General features: G+C 41.8%; 1 protein-coding gene and 1 pseudogene across 2 annotated transcripts in view; both read right to left on the bottom strand.

Moving 5' to 3' along the window:
- The window catches only part of PDE11A (phosphodiesterase 11A), a 285,421-nt gene that overhangs the window by 31,935 nt on the left and 229,972 nt on the right, over positions 1 to 23,514 (bottom strand). For both annotated transcript variants that reach the window (XM_070422681.1, XM_070422682.1), the window contains 3 exons: positions 23,351 to 23,451; positions 10,649 to 10,726; positions 5,048 to 5,111 (listed from right to left, as the gene is read on the bottom strand). In XM_070422681.1, the coding sequence (XP_070278782.1) occupies positions 5,048 to 5,111; positions 10,649 to 10,726; positions 23,351 to 23,451 (243 nt within the window). The remainder of the gene's footprint in view (positions 1 to 5,047; positions 5,112 to 10,648; positions 10,727 to 23,350; positions 23,452 to 23,514) is intronic.
- On the bottom strand, positions 2,040 to 2,391 carry LOC139015630 (small EDRK-rich factor 1 pseudogene; annotated as a pseudogene).

Below are 23,514 nucleotides of genomic sequence, written 5' to 3'. Positions count from 1 at the left end.
GCGGCTCCTGCTCCTTTAGTTCCTTCTTGACATGCATTTCACTGGGGTTTCTGAAGGCCCTGGCACATCATCCCTCACCCCCTCCCTTTCCAATCTTCTCTATTTTTCCCCTGGTCCCCCTAACTTTCTCCCACTCTCCACCCCTCCACTCCCCTTCCATCCCTACCATGGTGCCCCCTCCCCGCTAGGACTACATTTCCCCCAACACCTGGAAGAGCCACCTACCTCTTCTCTGCAGTTTATTCTCAGACTTTACTGCAAGAGAGGCCTTCCCACGCTGGGAAGTGAAGGGTGGGCAGAGATGTAAAAATAAGCTACTCATCCACACCAATTGTGTGTTTGGGGTGCATCAAAAGCTATGTTTTGGGTATGTGTAGGTCTTTAATGTGCTTCCAGGCCTAATGTAGAGATTGGCAAATATCACCCAGAGATCCTGAACTTGGAGCTTGAGCCCATGACTGCTGGGGAATTTGGTCATCTCCCCTGGGGAGTGGGTGAGCATGTTTTGCCTTTTGCCTGCAGGAGGAGAATGAATCATATTTTTGGTGATTAAAAGAGCAAATTATGGTAGTCATGTTTTCAATAATTATTTCTGGCTTTTTAATTTCTGGGCACATGGAGGGATTATATTCCCTGGTTGGGCAGGGTTTTGTGACAAGTTCTGGCCAATGAATTGTTGGAAGATGAGGGGTTTCATTTCCACTGCAAGACCCACAGCGCATCTGCTATAGTGATACAGACAGTGGCTGCCCCTTTAGCCCGTGTCCAGAAGAAGGACAAAGCGGTAGGTGCCAGCCCACCCTGGATGCACACATGCAGGAGTCATTTGTTGGTTTAAGCCACTGAAATTTTGGGTTTAGTGGCAACATCACCTATCCTGCTGACACGCATCATTTAAAACTGCTGATTGAGGCATCCTGTAAAAGAAAGCATAAACTGCTGGGAAGAATGAAGGCTTGGGAGCCTAATGTGCTAAGATTCTAATATCTAGCTCCACCGTTTGCTAAGCCTCATTTTTCCCATTTGTGAAATAGGGATAATTACTGGATTAGTTTCTTGGGGCTGCCATAAATTATCACACACTTGGTGGCTTAAAACAACAGAAATTTATTCTCTTAGGGTTCTGGAGGCCAGGGGTCCAACATCAGTTCACTGAACAGAAATCAAGGTGTCGGCAGGGCCACCCTCCCTCGGGAGACTGTAGGGCAGAATCTATTCTTTGCCTCTTTCACGGCCAGCATCCCTTTGTGGCTGCCTCACTCCAATCTCTGTCTTGTCTTCACATTGCCTTCTCCTCCTCTAATTGTGTAATCTCCCTGTGCCTGTCTCCTATAATGCCACAGGTGATGGGGTAGAGACACCTGGAAAATCCAGGATAATGATGGTGATAATGATAATGATATTGATGGTCCTTAACCACATCTGCAAAGACTCCTTTTTATTTAAGGTAAAGTTTACAGGTTCCAGGGACTGGGACCTGAGATCTTTGGGTTGCCATTATTCAGCCTACTACAGTAACCACACCTACCTCAAAGTGGGTTTTGAGGATTTAAATGAGATCTCACATGTCTATACTAATAAAAGAGTAATATGCTAATTAGACCAGATGTCTTATGGACATCCTTCCAGATGCCCTTCCAGGCAAAGCCACAGTGGCAGGGGCTGAGGCAGAGGCGGTTAGGGGTGATCAGGCCGGCAGGGGAGAGCAGTTAGGAGCAATCAGGCAGGCAGGCAGATGAGCGGTTAGGAGCCAGCTGTCCCGGATTGCGAGAGACCCACAGGGATCGGGCCTAAACCGGCAGTTGGACATCCTGCGGGATCAGGCCTAAACCAGCAGTCGGCCATCCCCTGAGGGGTCCCGGATTGAAGAGGGTGCATGCCAGGCTCAGGGACCCCCCCTCCCGTGCACGAATTTCATGCACCGGGCCTCTAGTATGTATATAGCTATCATTTAATATTCCTTATTTACTTATTCAATCAATAAATATTAGTTATGCATTGTTATATGAATGTACGATATTTCCCTAAAATATGAGGTCTTTTTTTTTAAAGTTTAAAATAGTTTTTATAAAGATATGTTGTAACATGTAATGACTGTTCACTCTACAAAATCTTAATCATAGAGCTTATAATACACCTAGTTGGCAGTAGCACCCAGGTTTTCCAAATTGTCAGTCATCATTTTTCTCTTGTTTGCATAGACTTCTTCTCATTAGCTGCTTTCTGCTTTTGTTGCATGATCTCAGAGTCTCTCTGTTTTCTCTGAGAGGCAGTCAAGCTTTCCTCTTTTCTTTTTCCCTTGCTAATTTCCTGGGATTTCTTCATGTTTTTCTGGCTGGCAAGTTCTCGTTGATTTCCACAGGCCATGCCGACCACCGCACCGAGCCCAGAAGAGCGACTCCAAAATATGAAGTCTTAAGACACCAAGTCACTAGCTTAGACCTCACAGTTCACATAGTAGGTGCCTCCTAAAACTTAAAGAGATATTACCCTCAAATACTATTAATAATCAAGGATTGCTTCAAGGGTGGGGAGACCAAGATGGTGGCGTAGGTAAACACCGGAGACCGCTGCCGCAAACAACCATTTCAAAAATACAACTAAAAGACTGAACGGACATCACCCAGAACCACAGGAAGGCTGGCTGAAGAGAGACTCTACAACTAGAAGGAAAGAGAACAGCAAATCGAGGCTCAGAGGCGGCGCAGTGTGGAAAATACAAAGGTACCGAGGTGCGCGCGCAAAGCGGGCTGGTGGCTGAGGGCGCGGTTGTCGTTTTCTGTCGGGAGTGAGTCTCAGACTCTGGGCTCCAGATCCGGGCGAGTCTCTAGGGACCCAGACTCAAACGGGAGAAGCGGGATTATCCGGCATCAGTTGGAACCTGAGGGCAGCTTTCTCTCCGAGGTTTGCAGCGGCTGCCGGGGTTCTGAGAAGCAGAGCCTCTGGGAACGGGACTGAGCTTGGCCATAACTGCTCCCTCCGCCCGCCCTGCTGATCCCGCCCCACCCAAACCCTGCGCACAGCCATTTGCCGATCGCCTCAGGCAAAGGCTGGATTAGCGCCTCCCCAGAAGGCAGACGTTCTCCATACAGCTGATTCCTATAGCCAGTCGGCCTGGGGGTCAAATCCCTCTAGTGTTAACTACAACAATTAAGGCTTAGCTAGAACAAGACTGCGCACAGAGACCACAAGGGGGTGCACCAAGAAAGCATAAAAGATGCGGAGACAAAAAAACATGACAGAAATGGAGGATATGGAGCTAAGAATCGCAATTTTGAGGGCTTGCCATAAATTTGTGCAGAGCCTCACGAAAACTAATGAGACCCTCGATGCTACGATAAAGAAATTAGAAAGTAAGCATACACGGACTGAAATAAAGAATATTATACCCAATAGCAGACCAGAGGAGTACAATAATCAAACCAAAGATTCGACAAAAAACACCCAATTGGAAAAGCAAAATGAAAAAAGAATCCGAAAGTGTGAAGATAGTGTAAGGAGCCTCTGGGACAGCTTTAAGCGGTCTAATATCAGAATTATTGGAGTGCCAGAAGATGAGAGACAGCAAGATATTGAAAACCTATTTGAAGAAATAATGGCAGAAAACTTCCCCCATCTGGAGAAAGAAATGGACTTACAGGTCCAAGAAGCGCAGAGAACCCCAAACAAAAGGAATCCAAAGAGGACCACACCAAGACACATCATCATTAAAATGCCAAGAGCAAAAGACAAAGAGAAAATCTTAAAAGCAGCAAGAGAAAGAGGCTCAATTACCTACAAGGGAATACCCATACGACTGTCAGCTGATTTCTCAACAGAAACTTTGCAGGCCAGAAGGGAATGGCAAGAAATATTCAAAGTGCTGAATACCAAGAACCTACAACCAAGATTACTTTATCCAGCAAAGCTATCATTCAGAATTGAAGGTCAGATAAAGAGCTTCACAGATAAGGAAAAGCTAAAGGAGTTCATCACCGCCAAACCAGTATTATATGAAATGCTGAAAGGTATCCTTTAAGAAGAGGAAGAAGAAGAAAAAGGTAAAGATACAAATTATGAACAACAAACATGCATCTATCAACAAATGAATCTAAGAATCAAGTGAATAAATAACCTGATGTACAGAATGAACTGGTGATTATAATAGAATCAGGGACATAGAAAGGGAATAGACTGACTATTCTTGGGGGGGAAAGGGGTGTGGGAGATGCGGGAAGTGACTGGACAAAAATCATGCACCTATGGATGAACACAGTGGGTGGGGAGTGAGGGTGGAGGGTGGGGTGGGAGCTGGAAGGAGGGGAGTTATGGGGGAAAAAAAGAGGAACAAATGTAATAATCTGAACAATAAAGATTTAATTAAAAAAAAAAAACTTGGTTCTTCAAGGGTGGGGAAAAAAGGAGAAATATGTAATACTCTTTGTAATACTTTAAGCAATAAAACAATAAAAAAAGAACATGAATAAAAAAATAAAAATAAAAAAAAATAATCAAGGATTTTAAATTGTGTAATTATGGCTTGAAAGCTATTCTTGTTTTAGAACTAACAGTTGTTGGGGGTTTTTTTGGCAGTGAAACTAGATAGTAAAGGCATGATTTTTGGGATACAAATTAATTTGGATCCTGCACACTATGGCCAAAGAGCCCTCTGATCTTGAAATAGTATTTAAAAAGAAAAATAGAATTTTTTATTTACCCCCTTGGATTTTTTTTTTCAGATGTGGAAAAGGAAACCTTATGCTAAAACATAATTACCTGTTCAAAAACACTATTTTTGAAACTCATGCCTTAAGAAATGGTCAAAGTGTTATTTGGATTTAGTGAGTTAAAAAAATGTTCCAGAGTCAGAAATATTATTAGTCAGCGGGAGCACAATAAAGAAGGCTGGGCAATAAACTATGCGGAGCCTAAGCCTCATGCTATTTTTTGCACCATGTTAATACCGATGCAAATTGACTGGGGTTTCAATGCCTGCTAGTCAGGGCTCTGGGAATATCGTCCCCCCCAGTCCCTCCTCTGCTGAGCCCTGCCATTAATCACCACTTGCCTGTCTCGAGATCTCCCACGGTTTGGTCACGGCTCCAAGGTCACAGGCTGTCATTAACATTGATCTGAAAAACAGAACCAAACAAAACAGCCTGAATAATCTTTTGTTGCTAAACAAACCCGTCCTGGATACATAAATAAACAAAATGGAGCGGAGGCAAGCTCACATCTTTTCCTCAACAAGGGAAGCACTGTTTGTGGTCCCCATGTTTAGCATCTCCATCCTGAGGCCACACGGCGCAGGAAGACAAAGCTCGAATGCTCCCTTGGCTGCCCTTTGTTTTGTCTGCAGCAGATGGAGGAAAGCAAAGCGTGCCTTTCTCTATACCTGAGCTAAGCACGCTCTGCCTAAAATAACAAGTAATGGACAATGCTTTGTATTTTTAACTATCAGCAAGGGAGTCAGTATATCATACCATATACATAGCTGATGAATCTAATTACCAGCTATCACTGATGGATGGGAATGGAAGAAAACCCACACCAAAGAGGTGAGGCACATGCTGCCTTAGAAGCTCCTTTCCCTCTCCTCCAGGGAGCTAAGATTTATGGGTGAGGCCCACACCGTTTTTTTCCAGTTTCCTGCCTGGCTGCCACCGTGTGTGATAAGGGTCACGAAGAGACATTCAGCTACAGCTTTCGTGCATGTGAGCATGTAAGAAAGCACAGGGAAGATCCGAATCAGATTACGGAGGAGCAGATTTCTATTGGGTTCAACTAGAATTCACACTGAACTGTGGAGAAACTGCAGAGGACAAGTCAAATTGTAGAGAGCTCAGGGGTTTATAATTGGATGTGGTGGGAAAGGGAAAAATAAAACACACTCTTTGTCCCAAATCTGCTTTCTTTGTACTAAGAGCAGCAGAAAGTGATGAAAAGTAATGACGGATCCGGGCTGGGAAACCACATCTTATCCAGCTCCTTTTGGAAGAGAGGGGTGTTGTTACAGGTCAGAGGGCAGTCCTGATGTCAGGTGTTAACACTCATACCCCGCCGGTCTCCGGGCCTTGGGAACATGTCTGCTTCCCAGATGGCGGAGCATGCCTAGATGGTGGTGGGCTCTGTGCGATTCCACCAGGAATCCCTCCAGGGAACAAGTAGAGGAGCTAACAGGTCATTCAGAACACAGCCAGGCGCATCAGCATCAGCAGCCCTCCGGGAGCCAGGCGGCATCTAATCCCAACAGCCCTGTGCTAGGTAAGCAGTGGTTCTCAACCTGTGGGTCGTGACCCCTTTGGCGGTGGAACGACCCTTTCACAGGGGTCGCCTAAGACCATCCTGCATATCAGATATTTACATTACGATTCATAACAGTAGCAACACTACAGTTATGAAGTAGCAACAAAAATAATTTTATGGTTGGGTCACAACACGAGGAACTGTATTTAAAGGGCCAGAAGGTTGAGAACCACTGATATAGAGAGACACCAGTCTGTTCTTCATACTTGATCTTCTGTAACAAGCACTTCTGCAGCCCACGGTTTGCCTGCCTCTATACGAGGTGGTCTACCAACTAACTCCTAACTGAATGAATCCTTATCACAACCCTCTGAGGTAGGCAGACCTCAGATCTCCTCTTGCTACACTCGGATGCTTCTCATTTTAGGTTCTGCTGGTACCAGAGGGGAACACGACTGTAGGCAATGCAGTAGAATTTGCCATCTCTTTCCTGGGCAGAAAATAATCTCTCTAAACTTGCCTATTTTTACCATAACTTGGATGATTACTTAGGTTCCATCTGCTTGAGACTTTGAAACTTAGTTCTCAAATTCATATTCATATCACCATTAATCAGTTAATCAGTAAGTTCATTGTGTTCGTGCTAGGTGCTCTAATAATGATAATTCTAATAGCTACCACTTATTGAGCAGGCTTACAGGTAGACATACTATTATTATTTCTATTTTACAAAGCAAATAATGTTTTTGCATTCCTTGATCAGAAAGGTTAGGTTGCTTGCCCAATATTACACAGCTAAGAAGTATCAAAGCTAGGACTGTTATCCATAAAGTCTGACAAAAGAGTCTCTACTTTCAATGAATACTTGGCAGTGGAGTAGAAAGTCTATACAGAGAAGGAAGACAGAAAAGGGCCGGGGGTGAGGGGGGATGGTGGGGTGTCTGAAACCCTTATTTGATTGGCACTTGGGAGTTAATTAAGGTTGAGGGCTCAGGAGGGACCTGGCAAGACCTTTAAGGAGAGAACTTTAGGAGGTAGATATGAAAACAGTTTGAATAAGGAGAGAGTGGAAGCAGGGAACCAGCTGACAAGCATAAGTTGATAAGAGCCTACAACAAAGAAGGACAGGGGAATGGAAGGGCAAAATAGGGTGGGAGATTCCATAGGAAGAACTGAAGGAGGAGAATGAGCAGTTTTACCTTATTTGTTTTAATCCAGCCTCTGCATGAAGTGAAGAGTCTTTTTTGACTCGGAAGAGAGTGGGGAGGGAGTTTGTACCAACTGCTTTAGTCTCATAATTCTAGTCCAATTTACAGTTAAGTGGTGTCAACCTGCTCAGTGTGACTGAATGAATGAGCGGTCAGTCACGAGTCTCTGTCTTAGTGGGGTGGGTAAAGAACGGCACTGTTTTAGACACCCAACCCTCACAGCAGGTCATTTTTATCACACCTCTCCTCTACATGCCAACAGTAGTTCAATAAAGATCTTTCTTGACTTGTTCTCTAGTTTTAAAACAATTTGCAACCTAAAAGAAATAAATTTTAATTTTAAAGATATATTCAAATTCAGTAAAAGATTTCATGTATGAACTGAATTTTGTACTTACTAAACAAAAATATTCCACCTCGCAGTTTGCACTCTATCATTGCTTTACATTATAAACACAAATAACCACCTCCCCTCAAATGGCCACATAAAATCACAGAATTGAAGAACTCAAGTTATGTGTTTTCCATCCTTACCATCACTGTACTATCATTGTTTGCTCTGAATATACTGTTTAGAAGCAGGGCCGTGACACTCCCAAAGGTTGGAGACACACAGGACACCTGGAGGCAGTGCAAAAGGTTCTGAGCCAATAGGAACTCTTGAAAGTGTGTCCACCTGTACCGGGGGCTGACTATATACCTGGATATTCTTGGAATTAACTTACATATAATTAATGCATAAGTAATAATGTGCTCTTTGAAGCTTTCCTATAAATTATTTTGATACTCAACAGTATTCTCAGCAATTGTTTACAACTCGTACTAACAAAATATTTTTCTCAGGAGTATCTCATCATAGACATTGTTTAGACTGCAGGCACATGGTGATGATAAAAAAAGACACATTTAGTTGGTTTTATCACTACTTTAAAATTCCCTAATACAGTGCTCTCCAGAGCCCCTCCCCACTTGGTGCACATGGTCAGAGTCTAACCGTGAAATGAGGAGGGAGGGCAGAGCTAGGGGGGTGGACCTCCCGGAGCACCTCTATTTTACATATACTTCCAGATAAGTTGTTTTTTGTTGTTTTTGTTTTTGTTTTACATATGAGGTCCCTGCCAAAAGTATTTGAACATCTGCAGGAAAACATCCAGGAGGATATGAGGAACAAGCACTGGCATTTTAGGAGTTGTGCTCAGAAGAAGCCAGGCCCAAAAAAGTGGGAGTCATTTAAGAAGAGATGGCAGCTGAAGCCGGAGGATGCTCAAAAATGAGAATACCAAACCCAGGTCCTTGGGGGATAGTTACACTTCGGTGGTAGTGGGAGGTGGAAGCCTAGAAAAGGACAAAGAGAACAAGGAAGAGTCAGAAAGAAAGTGGCAAGTCCAGAAGAGCATGGCTTTGCAGAATCCAAGGCCGGAGAGAGTTTTAAGAAAGGAAAAGCCAACACAAGTAGGAGTTTATGAAGAGATCAGGGAACCTGAAGAGAACAAAGGCTGTAGAATTGGATTCCTGGGGGCTGACCGATGCCTTTCAAAAGCCACAGAAATCACATTCATAGACTAAATTCCTCTGTAGGGAAATGGCTAACTACTCTGTGTTAAATCTACATTTTGGAATACTATGGAGCATTAAAAGATGATGAGTTATGAACATGAAAAGAATTCCAACACATATAGTTGAGTGAACAAGCAAGTTCAGATTACATGTAAATACAGAATTTATATTAAAACAGATAAATTCATACTAGATAATTTTTCCTATGGTTCACGTAAATGTCCATGCTTTGGAAATGGTCTGGAAAGATACAGCTAACTGATAGCACAGCACAGCTATGCGGCAGTGTGGGGATTGGGAATGAAGCTCAAAGGAAAGCTGGAAATTTATCTGTAATGTTTTAATTTGTTACAGAAAAATACATTCCTATAATTATTTACAGAATGAAAAGTTACTTAAAAAGAAAGAAATTGCCTTGCAAGAAGTTAATAGGAGTTGTGAGGAAAGAAGAGAACTAGGATTGTTCTCTTCACACCTGGAATGAAATTTCTCAGCTTAAGAAGAAGGTAGATTTCAGGGATGAATTTTTTGGCTGAGGAGATGGAAACGTATTTTTAGAAAAGTCATAATGGAAACACACACACGAGATTTTGAAAATGCAAGTCGAGAGAATACAAACAAGGTCGGGATGCAGGTGGTGGTGGTGGAGGGGATGAAATTAGGACACAAGTGGAGGTGCTGGAAGGTTCCCCCTCACCCTCAGGAAAGGACATAGAAAAGGTCTGTCAAGATAACAGACAAAGAGTAATGCAGAGAGGGGGGAACAGGAGGGCCCTCTAGGGAGACAGCGAGAAGAAATTGGCTTCAGGGGGACAGTGCAGGGGAGCTCAAGTTCTGAAGGCGGGGGCAGAGGTTTCAGAGAGCAAACATGGGAAGGGGAGGTCTGATGGGGTCCCACTCGGGGTGATCCCAGCGGCTGTCTGCTGTGGAGCAGACACAGCAAATCCATAATCCTGGCCTCACAATTCCCAGGAACAGTCAACAGCTCTGGAGTAGGAATAAGACAGCAGAAGGTCCTAGATGGCTGAGGTGGGGATGGCAGAAGGCAGGGGACGGTATGACACAGACAGAAATAGAGTCTCGCCAGCTGGTGTGGCTGCAATCGGTGGTTAAAATGTGCCACATAAAAATGATGGTTTGCGGCTGTCTCTCCTAAACAACCGGGAAGAAGTCCTGTGAAAAGTCTAGAACAGACTCCTTATTTTCCCCACCAAATGGTTCCAATTGGTTTTCTCGCTACAATACCTGTCGTCTCTAAAGAAAAGCAACAGTGAACTCTGCTTTCCTTTATGCTGTGGAACTTTTCTGAGATTCAAACACCGCCTCCCCGCCACTCCCCACCCCCACCCCCCGCCGCCCCCAACTTGCACACCCGCCTTTTCTGGAGAAAAATGAGGTCATGGCTTGCTGAAACGGAACCAATTTGAATATCATTTTCTAATTCTGAATGCAAATTTATGGAGAGGAGACAATATAATACATTAGAAGGCAAAAAGACATTGTCTATCTTTTATCCAATTATTCAACTAATCTCTCACTGTTTGAGTGTAAGCTAAGATTTGCTGCTTTAAAAATCATTTGCGTGCTCTTCGCACTGTCAGGAAAGCAAAGCTAAATCTTCAAATAATGAAGAAACACAAACAAGAGCTTTCTCTTACCGAAATATATCACGATGGGGTTTGATGTTCCAATCGTATTCTCCTTTACTGACAAGTTCAAAGAATTCAGTTCTCCTCCTGCACAAAATCAAATGAAGAAAGAAAACACACACCTGGAATGAAATTTCTCAGTCTGCGGGTGACATAAACACATTTATGGGAAAATATAAGACCACCCGAACCAAGTAACTTAATATTTGAAATCATGAGGCTAAGGCACTATCAAAATAAATCACTTCTTAAAAAATGTTGAGGCTTCAAGAAAAAGCCACCATCATTTCTGACTGTATTTACAACAGAGAAGATTATTGAGCCATAAAACAGAAAACAACGTGGTCCTGCATTTAGGATTACTTGCTGGAAGCCCTTGCTGCACCGAACGTCGGAGAAGAAAGGCAAGGACAAATAAAAAGCAGGAACAAGTTTGCAATGTTCTTTGATCATTCAGCATAGAACGAGCTGTATGATGACCCAAGATAAGCTCAGCTCCCTGGTAGTAAATTCAGGACGAATCCTTTTTTCTAGGTAAGAAAATAACTATTTCAGCACTTTACTGTTTAAACACATGAGCTACGGAGTGAAAAATAACTATGTTTAAGCAGTGGGTCAGGCACCTACTTGCTGTGCAACTTTGGGAAGTCACTCAAACCTTCTGAACTTCAATTTCCCAACCTCTAACATGGGGATTAGGTTTGCTAACTGGTAATTATCGTGAGGATTACATGAGATGACATGCAAAGCCCTTCGCACAGTGTTTGCACATTTTAAGTGCTGGATACACACACACACACACACACACACACACACACACGAGGATGTAGAGATATGTAAAAGACAAGAGAAAATACTCCTCAGTTGTGAAAATAAGGGTGATTTATTTCTATTTTCACAACTTTAATCTAGTTAGATGACTTCATTATTTTTATAGTGAGAAAGCAAAAAAAGAAAAGAAACATCATCATCATTTTAAGTCTTTAAGAATTATTTCCTATGGTTTCACCTTCTTGGCTCTTCCTAATGAGAGACTATTTAAAGGATCCTGACATACGGTTTCCCAAAGTACATCCCACAAAATACCAGTCTAGTAGGTACTCCATATAAAGGTACTCCCAGTCAAGTGGGTTTGGCTTTCTTATCAGTAAAGAATAATATTAATGGGATTTACATTGTTAGGGTTGGTGGGAAGATTAAATGAAATGATTTATGTAAAACACTTCATAGGGTACCTGGCACACAGTAGGTGCTCAGTAAGGATTAACTAGTATTATGCGCAGAAGGGCTGAGTTCACTGGCCCAGTGTTTTGCAGCTGGTGAGCAGCGGAGCTGGGCTACAAACAGCCTGTTAGAATAGCAACTGTCCCAAGCAGCTAAGATATGTCCCAGGTGTCCCAGGAGAACAGAGCAAGCCACTTAGTTCAGCTTGAAAAATCATAGAAGATCATGGAAGGCTTTCTGAAGAAGCTTGTCAGTCATCATCCCTGTCATCATATGTACCTGGGTGTCATTTCAATCCTGTGAGTTATTCTAAAAATCACCAGAATGCTAGCTCCAAGAGGACAAAGACCTGGTTCATTTTTGTTCACTCCCAGATCCCCAGTGCCTATAACAGTGCCTGACAGGCAGGAGGTTAGTAAATTTTTGTTGAATTGATCCACAAATGAAAAAGATAATCTCATAAGACTATTCACATAAAAACATAACTTTCAGCTACTAGTTTCACCTAGATTCTACTTGTTCTGGGTCTTCACAGTTGCCATTTGGAGAGATGGAGATAAGAAAACAACATAAAACCTATCCAAGAAAAGCCCTATCAGATTCTTGAAGACTAGATTCTAACTTGAACCATGTGGACAACATAGTGAGTTCTAGGAAATTTAAGAACACCGTTGTCTGACCTTCCTTCCACTGAGTATTGTTATGTCTACTGACAGCATGTTAGAGGTATGAGACATGACATTTTTGATGCAAACTGGAGGCATAGTCACCTAGGTGGCTAACTCAATACAAAAAATATATTTAAAAAATACAAATCTATGACATGCCAACCAAACAGAACCGTAAGAATAAATTCCCCCATGATGGAAAGTTTAATAGTTAGCATTGCTGGTCTGAAAGTCTTAAATCAACTGAACCCCAAATCAGTCCACAGACTTTCCATCACATTATAACAAAGCTAGATTTTATTGACAAAAGGGAATATCCACTATCCCTAGAGGATGGTGGATAGAGGAGGGCAGGAAGAATTTCTTGCACAGGGCACAGAAGAATGTGGCATACTAATTTTATTTTCCCCCCACTGACAAAACTATACAATTTCTTAAGAGGCTCTATTCATTCTGGTATCCCAAGGTTTGGCTATGACCTCATATGGGAATAGGAGACTTCCTTCACACCATAGTTTTATCAAGATGAACATGGGAAAAGTCCAGTCATTGGTGGAACCATGTACATCATACAGCTGGTAATATATTTGGTCACATAAATGACAAATGGATACTTTAAAGTTTAAACCAAAGTACATTTAAAAATTTTTTTAAGTTTCTGAAAATTAACATCTTGAAAGACGGAGATCATCATTTTCATAAGGCAAAAGGGTTTTTGAAGTGATGATATGCAAAGGTCACATAACAATATATGCCTCTCTCTCTCTCTCTCTCTCTCTCTCTCTCTCTCTCTCTCTCCACGCGCGTGCACACACATGTATGTGTAAAACTTCTGGGTCATAGAATGATTTATTTTCTATATTTAACTTGAGTTTTCATTATTATAGACTATTAGAGGTATACAGGGTAGGGCAAAAGTAGGTTTACAGTTGTTTAGTATGTGAAACAGAGTTTATTCTTGTATTATTATTTATTAATTATTATGTTATTTTATATATGAACAACTTGTAAACCTACATTTGTCCCGCCCTGTATGAAACCTTTGAGAACAATTTACTGTCATTTTGTAGGTGAGGAAACGCAAGGTGAAGGAAGACGAAGCTGAATTGCTCAGGGTCCCAGGGAAGTTGTGGGAAGATCTAGGTAGATTCCAGGTCCCCAGCCTCCCAGAAAGCCTTGCGTGTTGTGAGGGTATGGAAAGCAGTGGCTGAGCCCCTTCACGAGATGCCATGGCACCATGGACTGCCCTACTAGTACCCAGTGCCATGGCAGGCACCACACAAGGGGATGCTCCAAAGAAGAGCTGCAGATGGCCCGGGCCAGCTTGGGTCCATGGCTCCAGGTGGTTTATTTCTGAACTCCTCCTTGGTGACAATCATTACAAAACAACAATGAGAAATTCACTGTGCTTTTTAAAAAATGCATTTGCCCACAAAGCCTTTTAGCACCAATATGTGTGTGTATGTGCATTTTTACAGAGTCAACAGCATGACCATTTGTGCCCACAAATTATATATAAGACTCCCTGGATCCGGACTCCTCTGCCACAAGGACCAATATCATTACCTTCTCAAGTACAAGCCTGAGAACCTTGTTTTTCAGGGACAATGGCAAACGCCTCAGCTAGTGAAAAGCAGCTTACTGGAAAATCTCATTTATAATCAGATATCTTTTTATTAGGGTTTTATCCTGCTCTTGACGTAAGTTCCACTCAGAAAAATATAGCAGTCTTTCCAAAAGCATCATTTGAACAGAACTGCTAAAATTACCTTCAAAAATCATTGTAAAGTTTGGTTACCAGTCACCCATCACTACATTGAAAATCTTTCTGGTTTGTAATTTATCTGCAAGGCACCCTTTGTTGGTACAGCGAGAAATCACCATTCCTGTGTATATATATATATTTTTAAGTTTATATATTACATATTCTTTACCTATGTATCTAACTGTTCTGAATCTACCAAGAGTCTAAGAGCCCATGAATGTTAGGAGAGGCGGCAAATCACGGTTGTGACTCTCCTGAAAGTCCAGCCCCAGGGTCATCAGGCAGGGAAGGCAGGAGTGTGTGTGGGCAGCTGGGTGGGTGCAGGGGAGGAGCTGGATGTTGTCCTCTCAGTGTTCTTGCAGCTCATTCAACAGGCAAGGGTACATCTGCAACTGGTTGCTAAATGCAAATTCTGAGAGGTTGGGGACTTTGGATGTAAAAGCACCGGCGAAGAGTAAATTAATATGCAGATGTTAACTCCAGTCATTATGACTAAAGAAACAAAAGTCATATATTTAATTTGGAAAATGAATTATCTTCCTGCTTAAGTAGTCCGATAATGCAAGGACTAGCTAAGAATGAAATCACCTGTCTGATGCTGTGCTGATGTTGACAACACGAATAAAATTGGCAAAATGCAGGAAGTGGAAAGACTAGAGTGACTCTGAATGTTAAAAATGGCAGAAGATTAGACAATACAAGGACCTAACCATCAGTTCCCTTAAACCATAATCACCAGGTGGAAGTGGTTTAGGGCGGTGCTAGATGGCACATGCCCCAGTGGCCCCTGCATTCACTTTGGCTGCAGCACTTGTCACGCTTTGGTGTTACTGTTTTTCTCTCTTCCCCACTGGGCTCTGGTTCCCTAAAGGCAAGAAACATGCCTTTTCTACCTCAGCATCCCCAGCAGCTGCACAGAACCTGGCATAAAGGAGGCATAGTAAGTGTTAGGGAATAAATTTCTCACTTTTTTATACAGTTGCAATATTGGGTGGATGGGGATGTGGGCATGACTATATGTAAAATTGCTTTGAAATGCATCAAGAAGTACCAAAATATTTCTTCCATCAACCTTCCATAGGGCCTGTTGTGCTAGTAGATTAATTTATCAGACTTTGTTAAAATATAAGACTGTTTGGAAAAGAGCAATGGGTTAAGCCCTACAAGTCAAAACACCTTACTATACATTAATCTAGTCTCTTCCTTTCAATATGGCGGCTAGTTGAGTGCAGGCAACTGTGGAAGCTGATGACACTGAACATAGTGGGCTCTTAATAAACGTTTGTTGAATGAATTAATATTCCTGTCTGCATAGGAGTAAAAACATTCATTGAGCTCTTATTGGATTTTTAAAAATAAATTGCTTATGATATTAATCTAATTTTTAAAAGATGGTCAAACGATGATTCCTAGCAATCCTAGATGAGTTAGTACATTTTGCTGTCATTATCAGATGCTTTTGAGAAATGCTACTTATTGCATCCCTTTAGACTGGTTTAGAAACCAATAGGCTAAGCATTTTCCATAATTGTTGATGAATGTTTATAGAACACAAAGGGAAATGAAAAAAAAACAACTCATTTTTTAAATCTGATTAATTAGAAAGCCAACCAAAAAGGCATGGGGCACCCATTTGATTTATAAAATTTGAATTATAAATCCTCAGTTTAAAGAGTGGTCTGAGGCAATGTGGCCTGGAGATTGAGCATAGACAACGTGAGGACTTCGGAAAAAGTCTGACCCTCTCTAAGACTCGGTATCCTTATCTATAGGATGGGGATAACAATATCGACCTTATAGTTGATCTGAGAATTCAGTATCAAAAAAAAAGTTCATATTTTGAGAGCTTGTTATGTCAGGCAATGTGTCAGGTAGATTTTGGGGTTCCCAGAGTGAGATGTCTGCATTCGTGGAGCTCCTATTCCAGTGGTGATACGGGGAGATACCTAGAGCAGAGCTGGGCACAGAGCAGGCACCTGGCAGATGTGAGAGACACTGATGTCAACACGCCCTGTTGGGGGGCGATGCTAAACTATAATTGCTACCTGATGGCAACACCCCCAAGGACTGTATTAGAGCTAAATAATTTTCAACTTCTGATGCCCCAGCTTAGCTCCATGCAATTGCAGTCTCTGCCCCACCAGTCAGGCTCCTGAGCAACTGGAACCTGGAGCCTGGGCCCCACCCCCCAATCTGCTGGTTAGTCTGCAGTTAGTTGAATTGCTATGGCTTGCTGCCCAGTATGCTTGGAACTGGCCTTGGACATGGGCATACTCAAGTTACTGCTGCCTTCAATGTCTGAGTGTTCCCAGGACTGGCCTCAGTTTCCCCTTTAGTGCTCTTAAACTAACAATCCTATAAGTGCAGAGAGAACGGCAGAGTAGTTCAAACGTTTTGGACCCCAACTACTTGGCATCACTCTCAGCTTTATTAGTTACATTGTGAGCAATTTACTGGATCTCTCCAAACCTCAGTTTCCTCAGGTGTATTTGAGCTCAAACATAGTACCTATTCTTATGGGACTGCTCTAAATATTAAATGGGATAATGTGTATATAAAACCCCTAAGTAAGCATTCAGGAAATATTGTTTTTATTAGTGTGAAAGCTGTGACAGTTGCATAGATCATCTTTGTTGACTTCCATGCAAATAGTACAGGGCATTGTGATTTCCCTTTGACATTTTAACTCATGTAATTTTGGATCTCTCTCTTTGCAGACCTCAAGTGTTATCTTTAATTATAGAAATTTTATTTAGTTTCTGGCTCAGTGGGTCTTTTCTTTATAAGGTATTTTAAATGATCAAAGTTATCAAATTTAAATTATTTAAATATTAATTGTTTAGATTATTTGAATCTTACTTATTTAAATTACCAAATTATCTTTCAAATAGGTGATCTCCTTTGACCATCACAAGGACCCTAGGGGATTGGTGTGGGTGAGGTGCCTATCCCCATACTGCTGATGAGGAAACTGAGGCAAAGGGAGATTGAGTGACCCTCAAAGTCACATGGCTGCATACTGATAAGGTATATCTAATTCTTGCTTGGGATGCTGAAATTACTACTTAAATATCAAAGCCTTGTTCACTGCAAGGACTTGGAAATAGACACAGAAATCAATTTTAGAAAATCATTCAGCAGAAACTGGAAAAAGTTTTAGTGAGTTGGAAAATCAGGCTGAAGAATTAACCCCCAGCTTTAGGTGGTGAAACCTAGATATTCACACTGAGGTGTTTTTTTTCAAACTTGTGAATTCTACTTTTATCTGTCGGAGAGAATCTTGAGGACACCTAGAACCATTAGAAATTAAAGTTACAGGGCTTTGTGGTTATTTTTAAAGAAGTCCCACCTTTCCAGGAACCTTAAGTTTTTCCCTGCATCACAGGAGATCCTGCCCCTAGGAATGAGTCCTGCGCCCTACACCAAAGGCCTGGCCCTTCCTCTAGCCAGCTTTCCCCTTCCTAGGGGAGGAAAGCAGTGTGTTTCCTCTCTGGTTGACTTCTACTGTCATGACTTTTGATGTGAGTAGGCAGGGCAGAAGAGCCAGTGCTGATCCAGACTTTCTCTAGGGCTGCCTCGCACCCTCCTGGCCCACCTTTCTCAGCCATTGCTGCCTCAACCAGCCAGTGCCCAGCTCCCGGCTCACTGGCCCAGCTTTCTTTCTGCCCTGTCGTTGCTCTGACCGCCCCTGTGGGACTGGATGCTGTAGGCATCCCAGCCTTCAGGCACAGATGTCCGGAACTGGTGTGGGAATTAACGACCATGGAGTAACCTTGGCTGATGGAACGTGGAGGCTGGTGGATAATTTTGAGGTGCAGCATAGGGTCAAGGCTGGCTGAACACAGTGGTGACCAACAAGGGTCTGTGTCTTTACAATAGCTTTCCTACTTGCCGCTTTACTGTCCCAGTCCCCACTCCTATTCCTGATGTCACCTCTAAAATCAACCTGATCGCCTGCAAGCCCTTGTCTGCAGCTCTGCTTTGGGAGAGGGCTCGGGGAACTCAGGCTGCTTCTCAGAGTAAACCAATTAATGTACAGCTGGGAAGGTCAATATTGCCATGGAATTTAGCCCCAATTCAAATGACAAGTCTTTCTTGATTATTTTAATTAGAGAAGGAATATAGTGATTGTGGAAAAAGCCCTAAAAGAGGAGGCTTTTTCCTGTCTCTGACACTTGCAAGATTTTGTGTAATTTTTAGCAAAGTGTGGGTTCCAGTTTAACCACTAATGATATATGACCCAAACTATACTATTTAACAGTTTCGAACTCAGTACGTGATGTGCAAGAAAAAGATGACTTAGATGACATCATCTCTAACATCCCTTCCGGTTCCACACTATCAATTTGTGAAATAAAAGCATCCGGTGGCAGTTTGTAGTAGTTGCTTCCCCCTCATTAACCCTAGGGATTGTTTTGGCTAAAAATATGGCAACACCTTAATGCAACTTTTGACAGGCAAGTGAATCAGCCTCCAGAAGGTCCAGATTAGGGAACGAACAGCTATTCAGAACCTCAGGAAACAATAACGGTGACAAAAAGAGAGCTAGCAGCTTCCTTGGGAGTCAGCAGACATTAGCAGGGGCTGCAGCATTAAGATAAGAACAGAGTAATGAGAAAACGAGCTGCAGCCACTTCCTGGACTGCATTCCAGCAGTCACTCGGTGATTCGTCACGTGGCTAACAGGGCTTGATAAATGGACTCCAACTGGTGAGGTTTTTTTCTCCCTTAGAAATTACTTGGAAACTTGGCTTGGGAGAATGCTTCTACTTTGAGGAAAATAACATAAAATCTTACAAGTGTCAGAGACAGGAAATAAAAATATTAAAGGGATACAAGCTTCGATAAATCCCAAATCAAGGTGCATCCATTCAGAAAAAGAGGGAAGATCATGATAGTTAAGTCAAACATGAAAGCCACTAAACATGCAAAATAAATAGGCTATAAAGCAAATGAGGCTGTAGATGTAGCCATTTATAAAACATACAAGACATTTACAAGACATAAGATAGATAACATAGGTATTATCTCCATTTTACACATGAAAAAAAGGCTCAGAGAGGTATATCATTCATCTGATCACACACAGCTAAGCAGTGGTAGAGCTGGGATTAAAATATATATTTATTAAAGTAATACATGCACATAGTTAACAAATCAAACATTACTAAAAAGCACAGAGTTGAAAATTTGCATATAAGTTTTGACTTTGCAAATATTTCCATCACTCCTTGGGGAATTGGTTCCAGACCCCTCAGATACCAAAATCTGCAGAGGTTCAGGTCCTTTATATAAAATGATGTTGAACAATGTATATAGTCAGCCCTCTGCATCTGCAGAGTCCCAACAGAGGACAGAAAATACTATTTTAGATCCATAGTTGGTTGAATCTGGGGATGTGAAACCCACATATGCAAAGGGCTGACTGTATTTATTGAAAAAAAAAATCGGTATTAAGTGAACCTGCACAGTTTAAACCTGTGTCGTTCACGGGTAAACTGCATAATAAAATAAAGCAGTGTTTTAAATAGTTTTGCCTTATTCTTTGACTGTATTTCCCAATGCTATCATTTGATTTTTTACTTTGGCCATTATGTTTTTAATTTCCAAGAGCTCTGTATTCTTCTATGGTTGTTCCTATTGTGTTTTTTTTTAAGCATCCTATTCTTGTTTCATGGATGTAATACCTTGGCTCCCTAAGGATATTACCGATAGTTTTTTGTTTTCTTCCTTTCCTTGTTTTCTCTGACTCTACTTCTTTGTTGGTTGTTTTAGCCTCTGTGTTTCATATCAATGTTGTGTGATCCTGGTTATCCATTTGAGTGCAATAGCAAGACATTAAAAGATTGAGCTACACTTGCGTGTGTCCCACACATACATTGCATGGGACATACTTATACCAAAAATTATTCATTTGTTTATCCAAAATGCAAATTTAACTGGACTTCTTGATTTCCATTTGCTAAATCTGACAACCCTGAGTGTGCAGCTTATAGACTTCTAGCTTCTGGTGACTGGACTAGGGGTGTGGGCTTTGAATGCAGAGACTCCTTCCATTTTGCATCACCCCCTCTTCTGAGCTTTGCATCTCATTTCTCCACTCCAGAGCCCTTCCTTACATTTCTCCAGAGAATAATCCTTTGGCCTTCTGCAAGTGTAGGGGAAAGGAAGTTATCAGCTATGCTGGTAGAAGACTTCGTAAACTGACTTTCTAGTAATCACCTGTCTTAAGCTCTAAATGTCAAATCCACTTTTCATGGTGCCTTTGGCTCTCAGCCCCCAGTGAGGTTCTGCAGCGCCAATGGGCTTGCTTCTCAGAGCTGTCTTCCTCTGTGGGTCCTACTTTTCACTTCTACACTGCTCAATCAGTTATCATTCGTCAGCTGGCCTTCTGTTTGCACAAATGTGTTGCCATCTCTTATCAGTTATTGTGTGCCCCCTGTCTTTTTCCCTTGCAGATTTGTCCTTTTTTTCCCTTTTAAATTCATTTGCCAATTCAGTAAAATTCCAGGAGGGAGAAGACATAGACACTTGGGCTCAATACACAAAGTTTAATTAGAATGCCAGAATGAAATTTAAATCCAGACCAGTAATTCGAAAGCCTTTACTTCTTCCACTATTCCCATGTCATAATGCATTCAGCAGGAGCCAACAATAAAAATGTGTGGCACACACTGACAGTTGTCTACTCCAGTACCTCTCCTCCCCTTCTTTCTTAGTTATAGAAGTCCTAGTTTTCAGTGGGACAGTGATTACAGTCATGGGCTGCTAAACAACAGCGATCCCTCTGAGAAATGTGTCACTAGGTGATTTCATCACCGGGCAAACATCACAGAGTGCACTTACACAAACCTAGGTGGTATAGCCCACTGCACACCTAGACGATATGGTATTCAAGTCATATATGCCATCTGTTGTTGACCAAAATGTTGTTGTGCAGCACAGGACTGTACCAGAATAAAGGCTTCCTTTCCAACCTTTCTTCAACCTAGGTATGGCCAAATAACTAAATTCTGACCAATGAAATGTAAGTGGAAGTGTTCTTGGGAATTTCCAGAAAACTCTCTTAAAAGATAACTTGCATCACCTTTTGGCCCTTTTTTCTTCACTCCTTCCTTTTTTCTGTTAGTTGGGATGTGGGTGGACATTGAGTAGCTATCTTGGACTTAGGTAGAAACTATGTGTTGAAAGTGGCAGCACAAAAAAACAAAAGTAGCCTGGGTCCCTGGTGACTCTACCAACTACAGATTGTTTATCTCCAGACTTCTTCTGTGTGACAGAGAAGAAAGCCACTGCTATTTTGTGTTACTTTTTTGGTCCCTTATAATTGAATCTAATACTAACTGATATAATGCCCAAGTGCAGTAAGATTACAAAGGGGGTGACATAAGATTCCTGAAAAAGGTGGTAAAAGAGATGAACCTTAAAGGGTATTTCAGCCAGATGGGGAACTAGAGGGATAAGATTCCATGTAGGAACAGTAATATGATTGGGGCACAAGGGGCACGGCATAGGTGTTTTCAAAGGGTAACACGTAGACCCGTCTGGTTAAGGAAGACAAATCATGTAGGAGAGAAGTGGAATAAAAGAATAAAAAAAAGGTTGGGGGCAGATTATGGAAGGCCTTGAAACTCAAACCAAGTTTAAAGGTTGCCTTGAAAGCAATGAAGCCCCTAAAGGCTTTTGCAACAGAAGTAAGAGGTACATGTCTAGGGTTAGACTGAAGAATTTCAGTCTTCTAGAATATAAAGGTATTATAGAGATACAGCCAGGGGAGTGAATCTAAATAGAGAAAGAAGAACATGGGTTCAAGAACTCATCCAAAGGAGCGAGGAGAAAAGAAACTTAGAAAGGATCCAGAAAAGGAGAGAGAAAGGAAGCTGGATGTTGGGGGAAGATAAGAGAGTAAGAGAGTAGAAATTGGCAATGGGAAGTCAGTAAATCTTCAGATTTCTCAAAGAAGTTAGAATATATTAGAAATGAGTAAAGGACATTGAATTTGGGGACGAGGAAGTCTCTGGTGACTTCTGAAAGTATAATTTTGATAGAATGTGGAGGTGGACACTACTCTTTAAGGTAAAACGGGTGTTAGGAAAACAAAGGTACAAATATGCTCCATTTATTTTAAAAGGTAGGCATTAAAAGAAATGTAAATTGAAAAGCAATTAAGATCTCCATGGGGTAAGTGAAATAATTTTTGAAGGAAGGAAAGTTGTTTGGTCTTCAAGAAAAAAACTGTGTATATCAGCAAAGGAAGATATTTCCAGGCTTCCGAAAGAGGTGGTGCTTGATAGAGCAGGTCTTAGAGGAAATGAGAGGGATGGAATTTCCAGCTCAGGTGGAGGTCGAAAATTGGGGGGTGGGGGGGGGGAGAGGGGGCAGCTTTTCCAAGAAAGAGAGGTAGAGGAGAGGCAAGGAATGAAGGTTTGGATTTCTAGTCAACCTTCCAGCAACAAACCTTTTTCATTAGCATCAGCAATGCCATTTTAGATATGAAGAGAAATAATAGCCTAATATAGAAATCAGAGTCTTTAAAAATGACCACCACTTAGTTTCAGAGTCAAGAGTTCCACACAAGCCCTAACCGGTTTGGCTCAGTGGATAGAGCATCAGCCTGCTGACTGAAGGGTCCCAGGTTCGATTCCGCTCAAGGGCATGTACCTTGGTTGCGGGCACATCCCCAGTAGGGGGTGTGCAGGAGGCAGCTGATCGATGTTTCTCTCTCATCGATGTTTCTAACTCTCTATCCCTCTCCCTTCCTCTCTGTAAAAAATCAATAAAATACATTTTAAAAAAAAGAGTTCCACACAAGGATCATAAAAAATAAAGAGAGCTCCAAATCTTGTGGTGGTAGCCCTGATTTTCTTATCTTACAGACATCACCTTAATAAAGTTTATTTAGATGAGGGGAAAACAACAGCAAAACGTTTAGCTCATTTACACATTGCTATCAGTGCTAAAACAACAGGCAACCCTTAAACTGCACCTGGAAATTAATTACAGGATGAAACTTTAGATATCCATTTGTCAAATAGATCAAATGCCGATACCTACTCAAAGTACAGCGTGAGGTCTGTTGCCAATATTGACTGCTTCAGAAGCTGCATGAGGTCACTATAATCCTTGGAGGACAGATTAGCAAAGATGTTGTGACCCTGTAACGAGAAAGTAAAAAGTCACAAAAAAAAACCCATTATATATGAGTTTTTGATTGCATG

This window comes from Myotis yumanensis, unplaced genomic scaffold, assembly GCF_028538775.1.
Source record: "Myotis yumanensis isolate MYYU_CA2020_CCGP unplaced genomic scaffold, mMyoYum1.0.hap1 SCAF_8, whole genome shotgun sequence".
Lineage (NCBI taxonomy): Eukaryota > Metazoa > Chordata > Mammalia > Chiroptera > Vespertilionidae > Myotis > Myotis yumanensis.
The sequence above is the reverse complement of the archived record's forward strand: the minus strand, read 5'-3'. Positions and strand labels throughout refer to the sequence as shown.